General features: G+C 45.3%; 1 protein-coding gene across 2 annotated transcripts in view; it reads right to left on the bottom strand.

Annotated features, from left to right (window-relative positions):
* PXDN (peroxidasin) overlaps positions 1-17,586 on the bottom strand; it is a 292,748-nt gene that overhangs the window by 41,462 nt on the left and 233,700 nt on the right. For both annotated transcript variants that reach the window (XM_082249023.1, XM_082249024.1), the window contains 2 exons: positions 13,970-14,128; positions 6,694-6,806 (listed from right to left, as the gene is read on the bottom strand). In XM_082249023.1, coding sequence (XP_082105149.1) covers positions 6,694-6,806; positions 13,970-14,128 — 272 coding nt within the window. The remainder of the gene's footprint in view (positions 1-6,693; positions 6,807-13,969; positions 14,129-17,586) is intronic.

The raw sequence follows: 17,586 nt of genomic DNA, 5'->3' as shown, positions 1-17,586 counted from the left end.
AGTATAAAGAGTAAAAAGGACTTACTCTGTCTCTGTGGCTGAGTAGGTGCTGGGGAGTTCATTGTGCCTCACCATTGCCTAATGGGAAAGCCGACTACTTCAAATCCCAAATAGTGTCCTCCTGTACAGTCTGGAACACTCAGCTTTCACAGTAGGCAGAGGTGATACACAGCAATGTTGCTTTTGCCTACAGAAACTAGATAGAAGTCAGTATCTGAGGTATTTTTTTTTTTTTTTTACTTTTGTATGCTTTTTAGCATTTACTCAGTATTTTTTTTTTATTCAGGGGTTTGGGTTTTAGTTATAAGTGGACTTTGCATTTTCATGCAAGGTATGCTTTCAGTCAACCCACCTTCAGTTGAGGTCAAACTTTTTTATACCCTGGCAGAAATCATGACATTTTGGCATTTATTTTGAAAATATGACCAGACTGAAAAAGATGGTGTGGTTGTTTCAAGGAGAACAATACAACGATGCCTGAACAAAAATAAGTTGTATGGTCGAGTTGTCAGAAAGAAATAACTCCACCGTCTTTTCCAGAGCAGCCTGCGTTTCTCCTGAGGTAGCCTGAGGATTTTTTCTTTGTATCCCAAACGATTTTTCTGTCAGCTGTGGCTGCAATCTTTCTTGGTCTACCTGACCTTGGCTTGATATCAAGAAGTCGTTGAATTTTCAATTTTTTTCCCTAAAAAGTGAATAAAGTACTGACTGGCATATTCATGGCTTTGGATATCTTTTTATATCCTTTTCCATCTTTATAAAGTTCCATACCTTGTTACGCATGGCTTTTGACAGCTCTTTTCTGCTCCCCATGGCTCAGTATCTAGCCTGCTCAGTACATCCACGTGAGAGATAAACGCATTGACTATTTATACAGAGACACTAATTGCAATTTAAAAAGCCACAGATATGAGAAAATTGGGATTTTTGACTTACCGTAAAATCCATTTCTCTGATATTCATTGACGGACACAGCTCACAATCTTCTTAATCACTGGCTTATACTGCCCCTACAGGAGTAGGACAGTAGGCAGAAAAAAAGTCTGGCTATGCCTATGGGAAGTCCCAGGGGGTATACTCCCTATTTCTGCTATAGGTATTCAGTTTTGTTACAAGCAGTGTCAGAAGAATTACAACTCCACAAAGGGGTGGGTGCTGTGTCCGTCAATGAACATCAGAGAAATGGATTTTATAGTAACTCAAAAATCCCTTTTCTCTTTCGTTAATTGAGGGACACAGCACCTGATCTTCTTAACCATTGGGACGTCCCAAAGCAGTGTTAAACATGAGGGTTGGGAACAGCAAAAAATAAAATTCCCAAGGCTAACTATAGCCAACTAGGTAAACAGGAGCTCAACCAAAACAACTGGAACTCACCTGAAAAAAAAAACAATACATCCTCAAAGTGGATCAGGTCCTCTCAACAGCAGCTTGCAGAACCTTGCAGCCAAAGGAAGCATCCGCAGATGCCAACACATCCACTTTATAGAACTTTGTGAAAGTGTGCACCGACGACCAGGTGGCCGCCTTGCAAACCTGCGTCACTGACGCCTGATGACGATAGGCCTAGGAGGCACTGAGCGCTCGATTAGAGTGCGCCTTGACAGGGAAAGGAGGAACCTGATCCTTGATGGAATAGGCCTGAATCAGCATCTGTCTGACCCACCTGGAAATGGGCACAGAGGAAGCGGACAACCCTTTTTGAGGCCCATCCATGAGCACAAATAGGGAGTGTGATTTCCTAAAAGACTCTGTAGCTGCCAGGTACACCCTAATCGCCTGGACCACATCCAAGGCATGCAAAGCAATTTCCTTCAGATGTTTTGGCCTGGGACACAGGGAAGGCAACACAATATCTTCATTCAAATGAAAATCAGAGAAAACCTTTGAAAGGAACGACGGACAGGGGTGAACAACAACCTTATTTCTGTGAGCCACCAAGTAAGATGAATGACAGAATAACGCTGCCAATTCCAACACCCTGCGCGCAGAGGTTATAGCCACCAAAAAAGAGACCTTCTGGGACAGCGTAAGCAGTGGACTCTCCCGAAGATTCTTAAAAGGACGCTTCTGGAGGACTGAGAGCAGCAAATTGAGGTCTCAAAGGCAGTAACAGGGACCGCACTGGAGGAGCCAAGTGCCAAACTCCCTGAAGAGAAGTATGCACAGGGGAGTGTGTGGCCAAGGGTCTCAAGGCAGTAACGGAGACCACACTGGAGGAGCCAAGTGCCGAACTCCCTAAAGAAAAGTACGCATCAGGGAGTGTGTGGCCAAGTTCCGTTGAAAGAAGACTGTCAAGGCAGACACCTGGCCCTTGATAGTACTTGATAAGGCCAGTTTCTGCTAAACCCCCCATTGAAGGAAGGTCAAGATCTGAGCCACCGAAAAAGAGCGAGGATGAACCCCAAGAGACTCACACCAAGTGATGTACGTCTTCCACGTATGATGGTAGTTCTTCCTATAAGTAGATTTTTTAGCTTTTAACAGTGTTGGAATCACCGACAAACCTCTATACTTCCGCACCTGCTGTTCAACAGCCAAGCTGTCAAAGCCAGTGGCTGTAAAGCAGGATGGTCCAGATCGTCTTTTAGGACAGACGGAGACTCTGCTCACAGAAGGAGATTGTCCAAGTACCCCAGTACCGCAATCCCCCTCTGCCAGAACAAGGCTAACACCAGGGCCAACACTTTTGTGAACACCCTAGGAGCTAAAGCGAGACCAAAGGGTAAAGTCACAAATTGATAATGTTCCTCTCCCACGGCAAAACTAAGAAAACACTGATGCCCTTCATATATTGGGATATGAAGGTAAGCGTCCTTGATATCAAGAGAGGCCAGAAAATCCCCTTGATGAAGGGATGCCACTGCTGTGTGAATGGACTCCATCCAAAATTTCTGAACCCGCACAATGCTAATTCAGGGCCTTGAGATCCAAGATCGAACAGACCTTGCCTTCCTTCCTGGGAACAGTAAATAGATTTGAATAAAATCCCTAAAAACGTTCCAACTCTGGAACTGGGACAAATACTCCCTGTGATAGCCAATCCTGCACCGCCCCGTAAAGGTCCTGCAGCCGATCCGGGGGCAGGCGCAAATTGCAAGGAAAGAATCTTTCCGGAGGCAAGGACCGAAACTCGATTTTGTAACCGGACCGAATCAGCTTGTGGATCCATTTGTCTTAAATGAGAGAGATCCATGGGTTTGGAAAGATGCAAAGGCGTCCCCCCACCCCAGATACTGGTGAGGGCGCCCTTTAGGCAGAGGAGGGCTTGTCTGCCGAACTAGTGGAACCGGCTTTTTGCTTACCAGCCCACGTGATGTGATGGGTGGACTTTTATCCCCTGTCCTGCAAGCCCGCAGGATGAAAGGAACAAATGGTCTCCTGCAAACGGTAGATCAGTCAACACCTTTTTGGAAGCCTGGTCAGCTGACCAGTACTTCCACCAAATCATGCGGCAGAGGATCATCGCAGTCACAGACACTCTGCCAGTCAAAGGGGCTGCATCCAAGGATGCATCACAGATGTACTGTAGCCCCTGTATCAACTGATCTGCCAGCTCCGTCAGCTCAAGAAGATGTTGACCCCTTTCAGATTCTGGCATAAGAGTTTTGCACATTCCGTTAAGATCTGGGAGACCAAGGTGATAGCAAACACCGGCCTCAAAATTGAACCCATCACGGTGAAAGGGTATTGGACCAGAGCCTCTGCTCTCTTGTACACAGGGTCCTTAAAAGATGGGAAATCCTCCACTGGAAGAAGCGTGGCCTTATTTAATCTGGAAACCTGAGAGTCCACCACCGGTGGAACTGGCAGCTTTTTCAAAAGAGACTCCTCAAAGGGATATCTCCTAGTGAAACGCTTAGGTATTCCAACCATGCGTTTCGGGGATCCCCACTGACTAGCGACAATCTCGACGAAATAGGCAGGAATAGGGAACAGCCTTAGTCAGCTTGCATGGTCTACAAGTGCCAAATTGCACCAGCGCAACTGACGCAGCATCAGCTGTGTCCTCCAATTTTAAATTTTCCTGTATTAATACAATCAGTGCCTCCACAATCGTCTTTTCATGCGAGGCCATAGTGGAAGAGGAACCATCCTCACTTTCAGAGCACTCAGGGTGCATGGACACAGACCCAGGCGGTTGACTCGTGTCCCAGGTGGCCACATCCCCCTCAGATCCTGAGGAGGCAGAAGATAAAGGTGAAGGTGCTTCTTCTTATGTCACTTTTGAAAGGCCATATCAACCTTTGATACAAGTGACTGTAGGACCGTCGTCATGGCCACCAGGGTAGATTGAGACCCAGAGGGTCCCACAGCTTCTGAGAGTGGGTTAGATGGCTCCAGGGACTCCATGGTTAATCCGGAGGCCACCCTTAATATGCAAAAAATTGTCCCAAAAAAAAACCCGTCACACCACTACCGCTGTGGTACTGCAAGTCCCAGAGCACCAGCAGTGCTGCTATGGCAGAAGAGAGAGTTGTATACCCGCAGGGAATCACCACCACCTACTCAGAGCAGAACACAAAGCGCCAAGCTGCTTGCCATGCTGCAATCAGAAAGGAAGAGGAAGCACTGTCACTGCCACTAAAGGCTCACCGCCACATCACTGCTCAACAGGCTACAAGAAAATGGCTGCCGCATTGACTTCAATGGGAAACTCTAAAAACATGGCCGCCGGACTACACATACATGGCCGCCAAGGCTGCATAACAGGCATTCAAAACAGAATGGCGGTGCGGCACAGCACCCAGAATCTTAGACCGGCCCTTCAGGTACCTGTAGTCCACCAGGGGGGTCTCCACAGGGACCACCACACAGCCATTCGCTGCAGGATCGCCTGAATGTGAGCCGCTGGCAGCATGCTCCCACCCTACTCCAGCCCATCACCATTTGACACCCCATACATCACAACAGCCCGTGCACCCTATGGGGGGACTGGGGGGGGGGAGGTGAGGGCGACCTGTGCATGGGAACTCCGCTAGTGGAGGGGGGGGGTGAACCATGAGGGAAGAGGAAGGAAAAATAAGGGGCCTACCAACCCGAGGGAAGGGCCCACGTCCTTCCCAATATTTACCCATATGAGAGGGGGGACACTACTCACCACACCTGGGAACTGAGCGGGCACCACTCCAGGCAGTCCACCGCACCATCTTGGAATGGCCTAGAGGTATGCTGCGACTCTGCTCGTGACCGATGTCGTGACCAGGGATAGGCGTCCTCGCGAGGTGTTTCATTTGCCGACCAGCCCCCGTACAGTGGGACTATGTTACGGCCAACTTAGCGAGGAGCTAAAAGTTGGATCACGCTCGCTGGCCAGACTGGGAAGACCGTAAGGATCTAGGATATCCAGTGTATCGCCCAGTCCGGCAGTTGATTGTAGTTCTCACAGCAACCAACTTGATTGTAGTTCTCACAGTAACAGAAAATAATAAACAAAGAAAAAATTCCCTGTAAAAAAGGAAAAAAAATGCTAGGACCAGAGATCCCAGCAGGGAATCAGGTCCTTACTCCTGATTAGGCAGAAAAAAACTGAAGTCCTATAGCAGGAAGTGGGAAGTATACCCCCAAGGACTGTCCTAGGGGCGTAGTCAAGTTTTGTTTCCGCCTAGTCCTACTCCTATGGAGAGCAGCATAACCCAAGGGTCAAAGAAGATATGGAGCTGTGTAAGTCAACGAACGAAAGAGAAATTTAATTGCCATTTTAACCTGTGTGTGTATGTCACCTTGTGTGTCTGTACCAAGGCCAAACATTCCAGGGTATGTAAACTTTTTCTCAGGGTCATTTGGATGATTTCTGTTATGATTTAAAAACAACTATGTGATAATAAATGGCTTCAATTGATCACTATCCTTAAATAAAATACTTTTTTTATGGCATGATCAGTCATATTTTCAATATAAATGCCGAAATTTAATGATTTCCGCCAGGGTATGAAAACTTTTGAGCACGACTGTACCTCTTTCAACTTTTCCTGGTACTCTCTCAATGCTACCCCTGCAACTGCCTACAGTTGGCAAACCAACCGGTCAGATATATTTTGAGTATTAGATGACTCCCAATTTTGGATGAGCAGCTATGATGACTTCCATCTCTGTTGTTCCACCATCTATGCAGGCAGTGTCAGGCACATCAGTCTGCCTGAACACTGTCTGGCTGAATATGCACTGCTGAAATGTCAACAGCAGTGTCCTGAGCAATATGGAGTGAAGAGTGCGGCTGATGGAGAAATGGCAACTTTGCATGTCTGCACCACATACTTGTGGCTCTCTTTGCTTCTATATGTGGCCCTGTGGCACAAGTCCCACTGCCATTTTGCTGATAACTCACAAGATGAGAGAGAAGGTGGATGGGTTAATGTTCAGGACAAGATAAGTATCCTAGATTAAACCCCCAATATAAAGCAAGTGTTGTGGAGGCAAAGAGCGTACACTTCATTTTCCAGAAATTCAAAAGGGATCCTGCTATATGGCTATTGGTATTTAAAAACTCTTATTATACGTTTTTCTATATTGACTGTCATCTACTTCATATCATCTTCAAATCATTTTACATAGCACTTCTATGTTATTTAATATAACTGTTCTACAAAAAAAAAATAGAATATAAAAGTTTTCACTGTTCAATAAATTATTTGGTGTTAAAAACTGACAGCAACATAGTTGGGTAAAAATAGCGCATTTGCCAGAAGTTACCTTGTTCCATGTTATCACTGGCAGAGGGTCCCCTTGGGAACTACAAGGAATCTGAACCTCAGTGCCAACTTCTGCTGTCATGTCACTGGGCACAGTAGCAAAAACCGGTGTAACTGAAAAAAAAAAAAAATCATAAGATAATAAAAACAAAATAGCATTTAGTTATCCATAAAAGACTGATGTGCTCTAATACTGGTAACTAACTTCTGTATTGGCTTAATGTAAGTACACATAGTGGTTAATTTACCAAAACTGGAGAATGCAAGCTCTAGTGCAGCTCTGCATAGAAACCAATCGGGTTCTGTTTTTTTTTTTTTTTGTCAAAGCTTAATTCAACAAGATGAAGTTAGAAGCTGATTGGCTACCATGCACAGCTGTACCAGATTTTGCACTCTACAGTTTTAGTAAATCAACCCATATATATCCAAAAGCTTCTGGACACCTGACCATCACACATACAGAAGCTTGTTGGACATCCCTTTCTAAACTAATGGGGATTAATATGGAGTGGACTTTCCGTTTGTGGCTCTAATAGCCTCTGCTCTTCTGTGAAGACTTTCCACAAGATTCTCAAGTATGCCCATTTGGCCAAAACATAATTTGTGAAGTTAGGTACTGAGGCAGGAGAAGAAGACCATGCTTGCAATCTAGTTTATGCAAAATGTGCTCAATAGGATTGAAACCAGGCTACTTACATTTCCCTACACCCAACTCCTTATGGACCTGGCTTTGTGCACAAGGACATTGTCATGCTGGAACAGAAAAAGGCTTTGCCCAAACTGTTGTCACAAATCTTGGAGTGCACAATTGTTTAAAATAAATGTCTTTTGTAATCTGTCACAGTACCCCTCACTGTGACCTAAACTCAGTTATTTGGAGGGTGTGATGTTGTTCACAAACCTTAGCCACATAGCATACTTTAAACTACTCCCAGTTACTGCATTATTCGGTCGGCTAATGCTAAAAACTCACTGGATTCTCTGCATGTGATCCTGTTGCCCTGCAACTTCTAGAGAAGTCTTAGCCAAAATAACAATTAAAGCACCACACATTGCTATGCATTGAAGTTGATAAATCTCCTTAAAAATCCACATTATGCTCATCCATAGAAAAATGTAGGCAGGGAAACCTGATCCTGGGACAAAAGTATACTGCAAAACTCAAATATCTCATTATATCCCCTCACCCAATGCTGAAATGCAATTAAACTAAAGCTTATTAAATGGACATTCTTTCAAAAAGTCCCTTAGGGTCTGTTCAGAAATTGCAGAGTTTTACTTTTTAATAGTGTTCAGCATGTTGTAAATAGTAATAAAAATTATTTATGTCTCTTAGAAAATCCGCACTTATTCCACAAAACAAAAACCTTGGCTGGCCAGCCAGCTTCTGAGAGAGACCCTGCCAAAATCAGGAATAGGAAATGTAGGCTCACAATATATCACTGCCATTTACAAAATACCTTGTATTTAAAAAACACAAGTTACAGTATAAGCGATAATGAAAACTAATATAGGGTCAGTTCAGCCAACACTTAAACTGCTCTTTTATGGAGATTCGTATATCAGTCTGGGATTTTGTACAAGGCTCAAACGTATCCCCAGCTCTGCCCTACTTACTAAAGAGGGGAAATGGGTAAAGCTGGGGATCCAGGGAAGTAATTTTATTGTTGGGTCCCTAAGAGACAAAACCCACGCCTCATCCAATCAATGGGAGTTCCACCCTAAAAAATGATCTTTCCTCTTCCTTCCTATGGGCTGTGGCCCCACCGTCACTTCCTCCTTGCATTGACTCCTGGGAGATGAGCGTCATCGATCCCAGGAGTCAATGTGCCTGCACCGTTGTCACTCCTCACTCCCTGCTGGACAGCTTCTGGGCATGCCTTTTGGAGAGGCTGGTGGCAATATACCAGCATCGGCACCCTGTGTAATGCTTCACAACATACAAAGGAGACACATATGTAATAGTCTGTTGAAACAATCATGTGATCTTGACAACAATTTGATTTGACATATGGGGAGAACACAAGATGTCTTAATGCTCCTGCTATCATAACTCCACAGCGATTCTTTGGATATGTTTCCATCATTGAACCCTGCATATCTTAAACTGATAAGTTTGACCAATCATATGATCCGAACGTAATTAAATATGTTATGTATAGGAGTTCTTTGGATTCAGGAGTATACAGTTACATGGTTATCTATGTATGTTTGCATGATGAATTTTTATGAAACTTTTGTACAATAAATCTGTTTTTATACATACTTCTTAAAATTGTATATCTGTTCTGGGATCACTCAGTGGATGCCTTTAAAGTCCTATTTTCTATAAGGGGATGAAAATATTTTCTTTTTCTTCCCCCTTCCAGTCTTTAATTATCTATTATTGGCATGTGGCACCACTATATCGAGATCATTTCTCAAATTTTTGTATTCTAAATGGCTCCATTTAAGTCTATAGGCTGGTGCTAGCAAAAAGCTGCTCAGACAGCCGCCTTAGGGTGTTGGGAAGGAAAGGGGTGGAGGGGCTAAAATACGACTAACCAGCCACATTTTGGGAATTCAGACAGGGTCTTGTCAACAACCGAGAGAGAGGGTTCAACAGAGAGAGAGGTGGTTTGACAGAGAGATACAAGGGGGGGTGGGGTTGACAGAGAGAGCGGGTGACAGGGAGAGAGAGGGGCTGACATGGAGAGAGGCAAAGGGGGTGACAGGGAGAGAGAGGGGGCTGACATGGAGAGAGGCAAAGGGGGTGACAGGGACAGGGGGGTGGTGACAGGGACAGGGGGGGTGGTGACAGGGACAGAGGGGGGAGGTGACAGGGACAGAGAGGGGGATGATGACAGGGACAGAGGGGGGAAGATGACAGGGACAGAGGGGGGAAGATGACAGGGACAGAGGGGGGAAGATGACAGGGACAGAGGGGGGAAGATGACAGGGACAGAGGGGGGTGATGACAGGGACAAAGGGGGGTGATGACAGGGACAAAGGGGGGTGATGACAGGGACAGAGGGGGGTGATGACAGGGACAGAGGGGGGAGATGACAGGGACAGAGGGGGGAGATGACAAGGACAGAGGGGGGAGATGACAGGGACAGAGGGGGGGGGTGACAGGGACAGAGGGGGGGGAGATGACAGGGACAGAGGGGGGGAGATGACAGGGACAGAGGGGGGGAGATGACAGGGACAGAGGGCGGGAGATGACAGGGACAGAGGGGGGGGAGATGACAGGGACAGAGGAGGGGAGATGACAAGGACAGAGGAGGGGAGATGACAGGGACAGAGGAGGGGAGATGACAGGGACAGAGGGAGGGAGATGACAGGGACAGAGGGGGGGGATAACAGGGACAGAGGGGGAGGTGAAGGGGGGTGACAGGGACAGAGGGGGGAGGTGACAGGGACAGAGGGGGGAAGATGACAGGGACAGAGGGGGTGATGACAGGGACAGAGGGGGTGATGACAGGGACAGAGGGGGGGTGACAGGGACAGATGGGGGGATGACAGGGACAGAGGGGGGGTGACCGGGACAGAGGGGGGGTGACAGGGTAGGGAGGAGTAAGTCCGATCACAGTGCTCATCTTACTCACTCAGTTCACCATGTAGCTGCTGGCTGTTAATGAAACTTTCCCGCCCACACATCTCCTTCACAGACCGTACGCACGGGCTGTACTGAGTGTGTGGGCGGGCACAGGGAGAGAGAGAGAGGGGGGCAGGAGAAGGCAGAGCAGATGCAGCCTCTCCCATTCCTGGGGCTGCTCACTGGGCTATGAAGCACACACACACAGCCTTGTGACAGGGGAGGCAGGCTGAACAGAGGAGCTGCATATTCCCCCTACAGTACAGCCCTGTTCTTACTCGCCCTGCTCATCAATCCACTCGCAAAATGTGAGCAGGCGAGTGGAATTTTTGAGGGCTGACATAGAGGATAGGTTCCTGTAATTGCCCTACCATCTCACCGCTGTAATTGCCCTTCCATCTCGCCGATCACCCTCTCTGCGCACCATCCTTTAACCCTCGGCTGCCCAAGCTCCTAATTTTGGTTTCCCTCCTCTCCCACTGGCCGCTGCTGCTGATTTCATGATGGAGAGCGGGGAAGGGGCCGGTAAACACATATTTACCCTTCCTTTCCTGAACAGGAAAGCCCAGATTGCTTCTCATTCATACACTGCCCAGTGCAGCTGAGGCTGCAGAAAAAGGGACTTATGAGTCTGTGTCCGAAGTCCCTTTCTCGGTCTCAAATATGAGAAATCAGGAGTCTGTTTAGAGCCCTAATATTTCACTAAAGCCCCCCAACAGCATTGTCAAAAAAAAGAAAAAATTGTACAAAAATATATTTTAAAAATATTTAAAAAAAGTTAAGGGCTCATTCACACGGTTTGTCTGGCCAATGCAAACCCTTGGCCCATAATTACAAATTTTCAATGCTGTGTGACGTCCTTCACGCTGCACCCCATCACATTATGGGTGCAACAAGAAAGAAGTATCAGGGCAGGAGGAGGGTGGTTGGCCAGCAAAACTCACCTTTGCCTGTGTAGACAAAAATCCCTGCACTGGCCCTATCTATAGAGAGATGTGCCTTCCACAACAAGTATGTGAACACCATGGAAGGGGAGGTATGCACTGATGTGGGCTAAAGGCCCGTACACACAAGCAGATCGTCGTCATACAAACGTCGGCGGACGAAAGATCTGCCGATTGTATGCGTGTTAGTATGGTGCCTCCGACAGATGTCTGCACACAATCTGCGGACAAGAGTCTTTCTTGCAAACATGAAAATTTTTGTCTGCAGACACCAGAACGGACGATTGTTCGCCTGTCAGTACAGAAATCAGCCGACAGACCGCAGATTTGCAAGACTGGGCATGCTCAGAAAATAAAAAACACAGGGAAAGTTAAGCATTACATGACATCACTTCTGCAGTCAGCTGAAGTCTGCGGACAAAATTCTTGTGCTGTCCTTGTGCTGTCTTTGCACTTTTCAACAGACACCGACATCCCGGGGAGAAAAGACGAACATTTGTATGACGACGATCTGCGTGTGTGTACGGGGCTTAAGGGTCTTCAGGAGTTTCAATGTGACCTGAAACAGTTAAATGGTGATAGGACAGATATATCTCACTTTATCTAGTTTGCAGGGTGGAAAGGATCAATTTAAAAAAATTTATTTTCTTGGAGTTTCATTCCTGTGGTAAAGTCTAAGTCCAGCTTGGGTATAAATAAAAAAATTGGATCTTTCAGAGCAGTCTAAAAATAAAGAAAAGGCAGCTCCAGTACCAGATCTCTGGTGCTGCCCCCTGCAGATCAACCCAATCACTGATCTAATGATGCTGAATGATGCCCAGGGTCATACAATCCACTTCCTGTGAGCCCTGGGTGTCATTGCTCCACCCTTGTCCTGAACAAGATATTGTTGCAGAGAGCGGTCCCATGTCAATACATGATGCTGCACTCTGCAGTATTTAGGATCTGCCTACCACTGGAGAAGGAAGAGAGCCAAAAGGAACTGTGACTTCACTAGACATCGCTAGAAAAAAGTTATGTATAGATATTAGAGGAGTTAGCGAGCCTGGAGTTACATAGTTACATAGTAGGTGAGGTTGAATAAAGACACTAGTCCATCCAGTTCAACCTGTGTAGGTGTGTGTGACTGTAATCATCTAACATAGCCCTGAATGTTCTGATCCTTGAGATGTACGTCTAAGAGTCTTTTGAAAGCCACCATACTACCCGCAGAAACCACCTCTTGTGGTAGAGAATTCCACAATCTTTTAGCCCTAACAGCAAAGAACCCCCCACGTTGCCTGAGGTTAAAACGCTTCTCCTCTAATCGCATTGTATGCCCTCGAGTCCTCATGCAATCCCTTCGACTGAACAGCTTATTTTCTAAGCTGAGATCCCCATTGAGATATTTAAAAATTGCTATCATGTCCCCCCTCAGGTGTCTCTTCTCCAGGGAGAATAAATCAAGCGATTGCAGATGCTCCTCATAATTAAGGTCCTCCAATCCCCTAATTAGTTTAGTTGCCCTTCTCTGGACTCTCTCCAGCTCCAACACATCCCTCCTGAGGACTAGCGACCAGAACTGGACAGAATACTCCAGATGCGGTCGGACCAGAGTTTTATAAAGTGGAAGGATTATAGACTTATCTCTGGAATACATACCTTTCTTTATGCATGCTAATATTCTGCCGGCTTTGGCAGCTGCCGCTTGACATTGCATGCTATTGCCTAGTCTATCATCAACCAAGACTCCCAGATCTTTCCCAGTTGGTCTTTAAGATCGAGACGCAGCACAGGACTTGACTCCGAAACTTCTCATTTTTAACTTGCAGCATAAGTGCTATGCAGCGCTGTTAAATTTTCTTCACTTTGTTTCACGATTCTTCACTTTTCTGTGCCCTGCACTGAAAACCCCCTGACCTGTAACTGCTAGTCAGTGCAGAGCACAACAGGCTCAGAAAAATAAATTAAAAAATTAACATAAGACCAGAATTAGATACATCTGCAAACATAGATTCTGACGAGGTAAAATAAAAAAGTCTATTTTAAAGTCGTTGTAAACCTCAGACATGAAACAAGAACAAAGCATACCCCTCTATAGTGTGTACGTATGTCAATTAAGAGCAAGTGTCATTTCTGTCTGCTGCTTTATTCCTCTGTTATCAGCATTAATCCCTTCTGACAATCTTTCCTGACACCATGAGAAAAAAAAGTGACAGGTGAGGGACCTCCAGCTGATTGACAGCCTCAGGCTTGCTCCTTGGTGCAGGGGGGGGGGGGGTGTTCCTTCCCTCCAATCAGCTCTCAGAGCTCTCCTAACTTAGTGTAATTTCAGCTCTCCGCCCCCTTTTTTTTTTTTTTTTTTTTTAGAACTCTCAGACAAGCTTTATAAATTCTGCACTTTGGAAGGATGTAGAGAAGAGAAGGCAGATAAAACAGGCACAACGTATGTAGGAGGATTTGTTTCATCCCTATGTATCACCTGAGGCCAGTCACTTCATTGGGTTTGTGTAAGGGTTTACAACCACTTTAAGTCTCTCTAAATATTAAAATATATTATTTATCGCAGTGAAATTAGCATGAACATAGAAAATCACATGGCTTTTTGTTATTATTTTGAGGCATACATTTGAGTTTTACTCAACTGTATTGAGATGACTAGTTAGGGTTACAGAGAGCTGGCTGTATGCCACCAGAACACAGTCTGAGACCTCATTCCTATTCAACAGAGTACAGAGAAGCTGGAGCAGAACATGGCGACCTGTGAGGACGCTTACCTCTGGCTTGTACAGTCAGATGTGCTGAGGAGCTCTTGGACCCAACAATGTTTACAGCTTGACACTCATACTGGCCCTGGTCATGCAACGCCACACGAAGAATCCTCAATGTCCCAGAAGACAAGACCTGGTGTCTTCTGTCAACAGACAGGGGGTTTCCTAACAGAGCACAAATTTATTACCCAATAAACACAGACAACATAATCAAATAAACAGTTCTGAGTCATTTATTTAATATTAATCTCAGAGGGATTACGCTTGAATGAGAAATAAGAGAAAGAACCTGATACAGCAATAATCCTGAGAACATTCTGTATAAATCTGAGGTTAATTCCCTGCAAATTGAAAGCCAACTGTTATTGACAGCTAAAATAAGAAAAAGAATTAAAGAGCGACCCAGCAGAGGAAGTCGTTTAAAAAGTGTTCAGAATATGTAACATATTATACAGACATTTCATCCAGGGATGTATTTATCATAACAACCAGGGCTTTTTTTCAGGGGGAAGGCAGTTCCAGCATCTCCAGAACTGAATGTATGTAATGGCAAGGGGTGCTGGGGTGTGCTGGAAGGTCTATTGAAGTTGGCTGCTGGGGATCTATTTTTTAATGGGGGTCTACTGTTGCTGGGGGGGGGGTACTATGTTGCTGGGGGAATCTACTTTTGAGGAAGAGGTCTTTTTATGCTGACTGCTGGAGGGTCTATTGATACTGGCTACTGATCCTAGGGTAGGGTTTTGTTGCAGGGAGTACATTGTTGCTTGGGGGGGGGGGGGGGGCTATTATTGGTGGAATAATAATAATTATAATACCAATAATACCAAATTGCTTAGCACCACAAAATGGTACTTGGTTCTGTATTATCTAAAAGGGGTGGTACTAAGAGACTGGGATCTGAAGTGGGTAGGGGGCAAGAAGATTCATAAAAGGAGTGACTCAGCAGGGGGAGTTCCTGCACCTATTCTGTAAAAAATAAAAGCCCTGATAACAACATATAATGTATTTTGAAATACATCTAGCATAACTACCTGAATCTTTCCCTATTTTAGCTGACTGTAATTCTCTGCACTGCAGAACTGGGGATGGTCAAACCGTCTAACATTGGGCACAAAAGAGGAAGTAAACGTCAAACTAAGTTTCCTCATCTTTTTACTCCCACCTCCCTAAGCATATGTAGCCCCCACTCCCCTCTCAAAGCTCTATACTTAGGCAGATCTTGTGCTGGGAACCATGACATTATTTACGTTGCTCCCCCAGCTCCTTCACCCAATATCTGTGCATTTAAATTTAGCAGCAAAGACTTCTATTGGGCTGGGAGACAAATTGGTTCCTCTGAAGACTATAAATGTTTAAATATTGCACCTAATGTGCTTATATAAACAGGTTTAACCCAATGTCAAGGTGCTGGGTGGGTGAAAGCCGGAGACTGGTACAGACTGGCTCTCCTCCTGCTGCTCTGAAACCAATTTGCTAACTCTGCTGTCTGCGAGACCCTATATTAAACTCCCTTCGATTCATGTTAAGCTATATTGAAATCTTCAGTGTCCATGTATCTAGCCAGTACTAAAAAGTGTCATACAGTATCTCACAAAAGTGAATAGACCCCTCACATTTTTGTAAATATTTTATTATATCTTTTCATGTTACAACACTGAAGAAATTACACTTTGCTACAATGTAATGTAGTGAGTGTACAGCTTGTATAACAGTGTAAATTTGCTGTCCCCTCAAAATAACTCAACACACAGCCATTAATGTCTAAATCGCTGGCAACAAAAGTGAGGACACTCCTAAGTGAAAATGTCCAAATTGGGCCCAGTGTCAATACTTTGTGTGGCCACCATTATTTTCCAGCACTGCCTTAACCCTCTTGGGCATGGAGTTCACCAGAGCTTCACAGGTTGCCACTGGAGTCCTCTTCCACTCCTCCATGACGACATCACAGAGCTGGTGGATGCTCGAGACCTTGCGCTCCTCCACTTACCGTTTGAGGATTCTCCACAGATGCTCAATAGGGTTTAGGTCTGGAGCCATGCTTGGCCAGTCCATCACCTTTACCCGCAGCTTCTTTAGCAAGGCATTGGTCGTCTTGGAGGTGTGTTTGGGGTAGTTATGTTGGACTACTGCCCTGCAGCCCCGAAGGGAAGGGATCATGCTCTGCTTCAGTATGTCACAGTACAGGTTGGCATTCATGGTTCCCTCAATGAACTGTAGTTTCCCAGTGCCGGCAGCACTCGTGCAGCCGCTGACCATGACACTCCCACCACCATGCTTGACTGTAGGCAAGACACACTTGTCTTTGTACTCCTCACCTGGTTGTTGCCACACCCACTTAACACCATCTGAATCAAATAAGTTTATCTTGGTCTCATCAGACCACAAGACACGGTTCCAGTAATCCATGTCCTTAGTCTACTTGTCTGCAGCGAACTATTTGCGGTCTTTCTTGTGCATCATCTTTAGAAGTGGCTTCCTTTTGGGACGACAGTCATGCAGACAATTTGATGCAGTGTGCGGCATATGGTCTGACCACTCACAGGCTGACCCCCCCCCCCCCCCCCCCACCCCTCAACTTCTGCAGAAATGCTGGCAGCTCTCATACGTCTATTTTCCAAAGACAACCTCTGGATATGACGCTGAGCACGTGCACTCAACTTCTCTGGTCGACCATGGTGGGGCCTGTTCTGAGTGGAACCTGTCCTGTTAAACCACTGTATAGTCTTGGTCACCATGCTGCAGCTCAGTTTCAGGGTCTTGGCAATCTTCTTATAGCCTAGGCCATCTTTATGTAGAGCAACAATTTTTTTTCTTCAGATCCTCAGAGAGTTCTTTGGCATTAGGTGCCATGTTGAACTTCCAGTGACCAGTATGAGAGAGTGTGAGAGAGAGAACACCAAATTTAACACACCTGCTCCCCATTCACACCTGAAAACTTTTAACATCAAAGAGTCACATGACACCAGGGAGGGAAAATGGCTAATTGGGCCCAATTTGGACATTTTCACTTAGGGGTGTCCTCACTTTTGTTGCCAGCAGGTTAGACATTAATGGCTGTGTGTTGAGTTATTTTGAGGGGACAGCATATTTTCACTGTTATGCAAGCTGTACACTCACTACTTTACATTGTAGCAAAGTGTCATTTCTTCAGTGTTGTCACATGAAAAAGTATAATAAAATATTTACAATTTGTGAGATACTGTATATCAGACTGTCTACGTTAGATAGTTTAAAAGATTGAGGAAATCAGTTTTTGATAATTATGTTATTTTTTGGATACTGGCATTCTTTTTGAGTCTTCTGTACCCATTGATACACTTGTATGGTTTTCTTATATGCATAAATAAAGGGAAAAAAAATATAAAAAAAAAAAGACTCTGGTCCATCTAGATTTACGTATGTGTGTATGTGTGCGTGATTTTTATTCTCCAACAATTCCCAAAGCCCTGTTTATTCTGCTTCTTGAGGAAGACATCTAAAATGTTTTGAAGCTGTTAACACTCCCAGCTATTACCACTTCCCGGGGAGGGAGATCCACATTTTTACTGCTTTAACAATAAAGAATGCTTTCAGCAACCTAAGAAACCTCCTTGCTAACCTAAAATCGTGGCCATGTGAAGATG

The sequence above is a fragment of the Pelophylax lessonae genome (genome assembly GCF_965119305.1).
Source record: "Pelophylax lessonae genome assembly, chromosome: 3".
NCBI lineage: Eukaryota > Metazoa > Chordata > Amphibia > Anura > Ranidae > Pelophylax > Pelophylax lessonae.
Note: the sequence above shows the minus strand (reverse complement) of the source record. Positions and strands in the feature narration are given on the sequence as shown.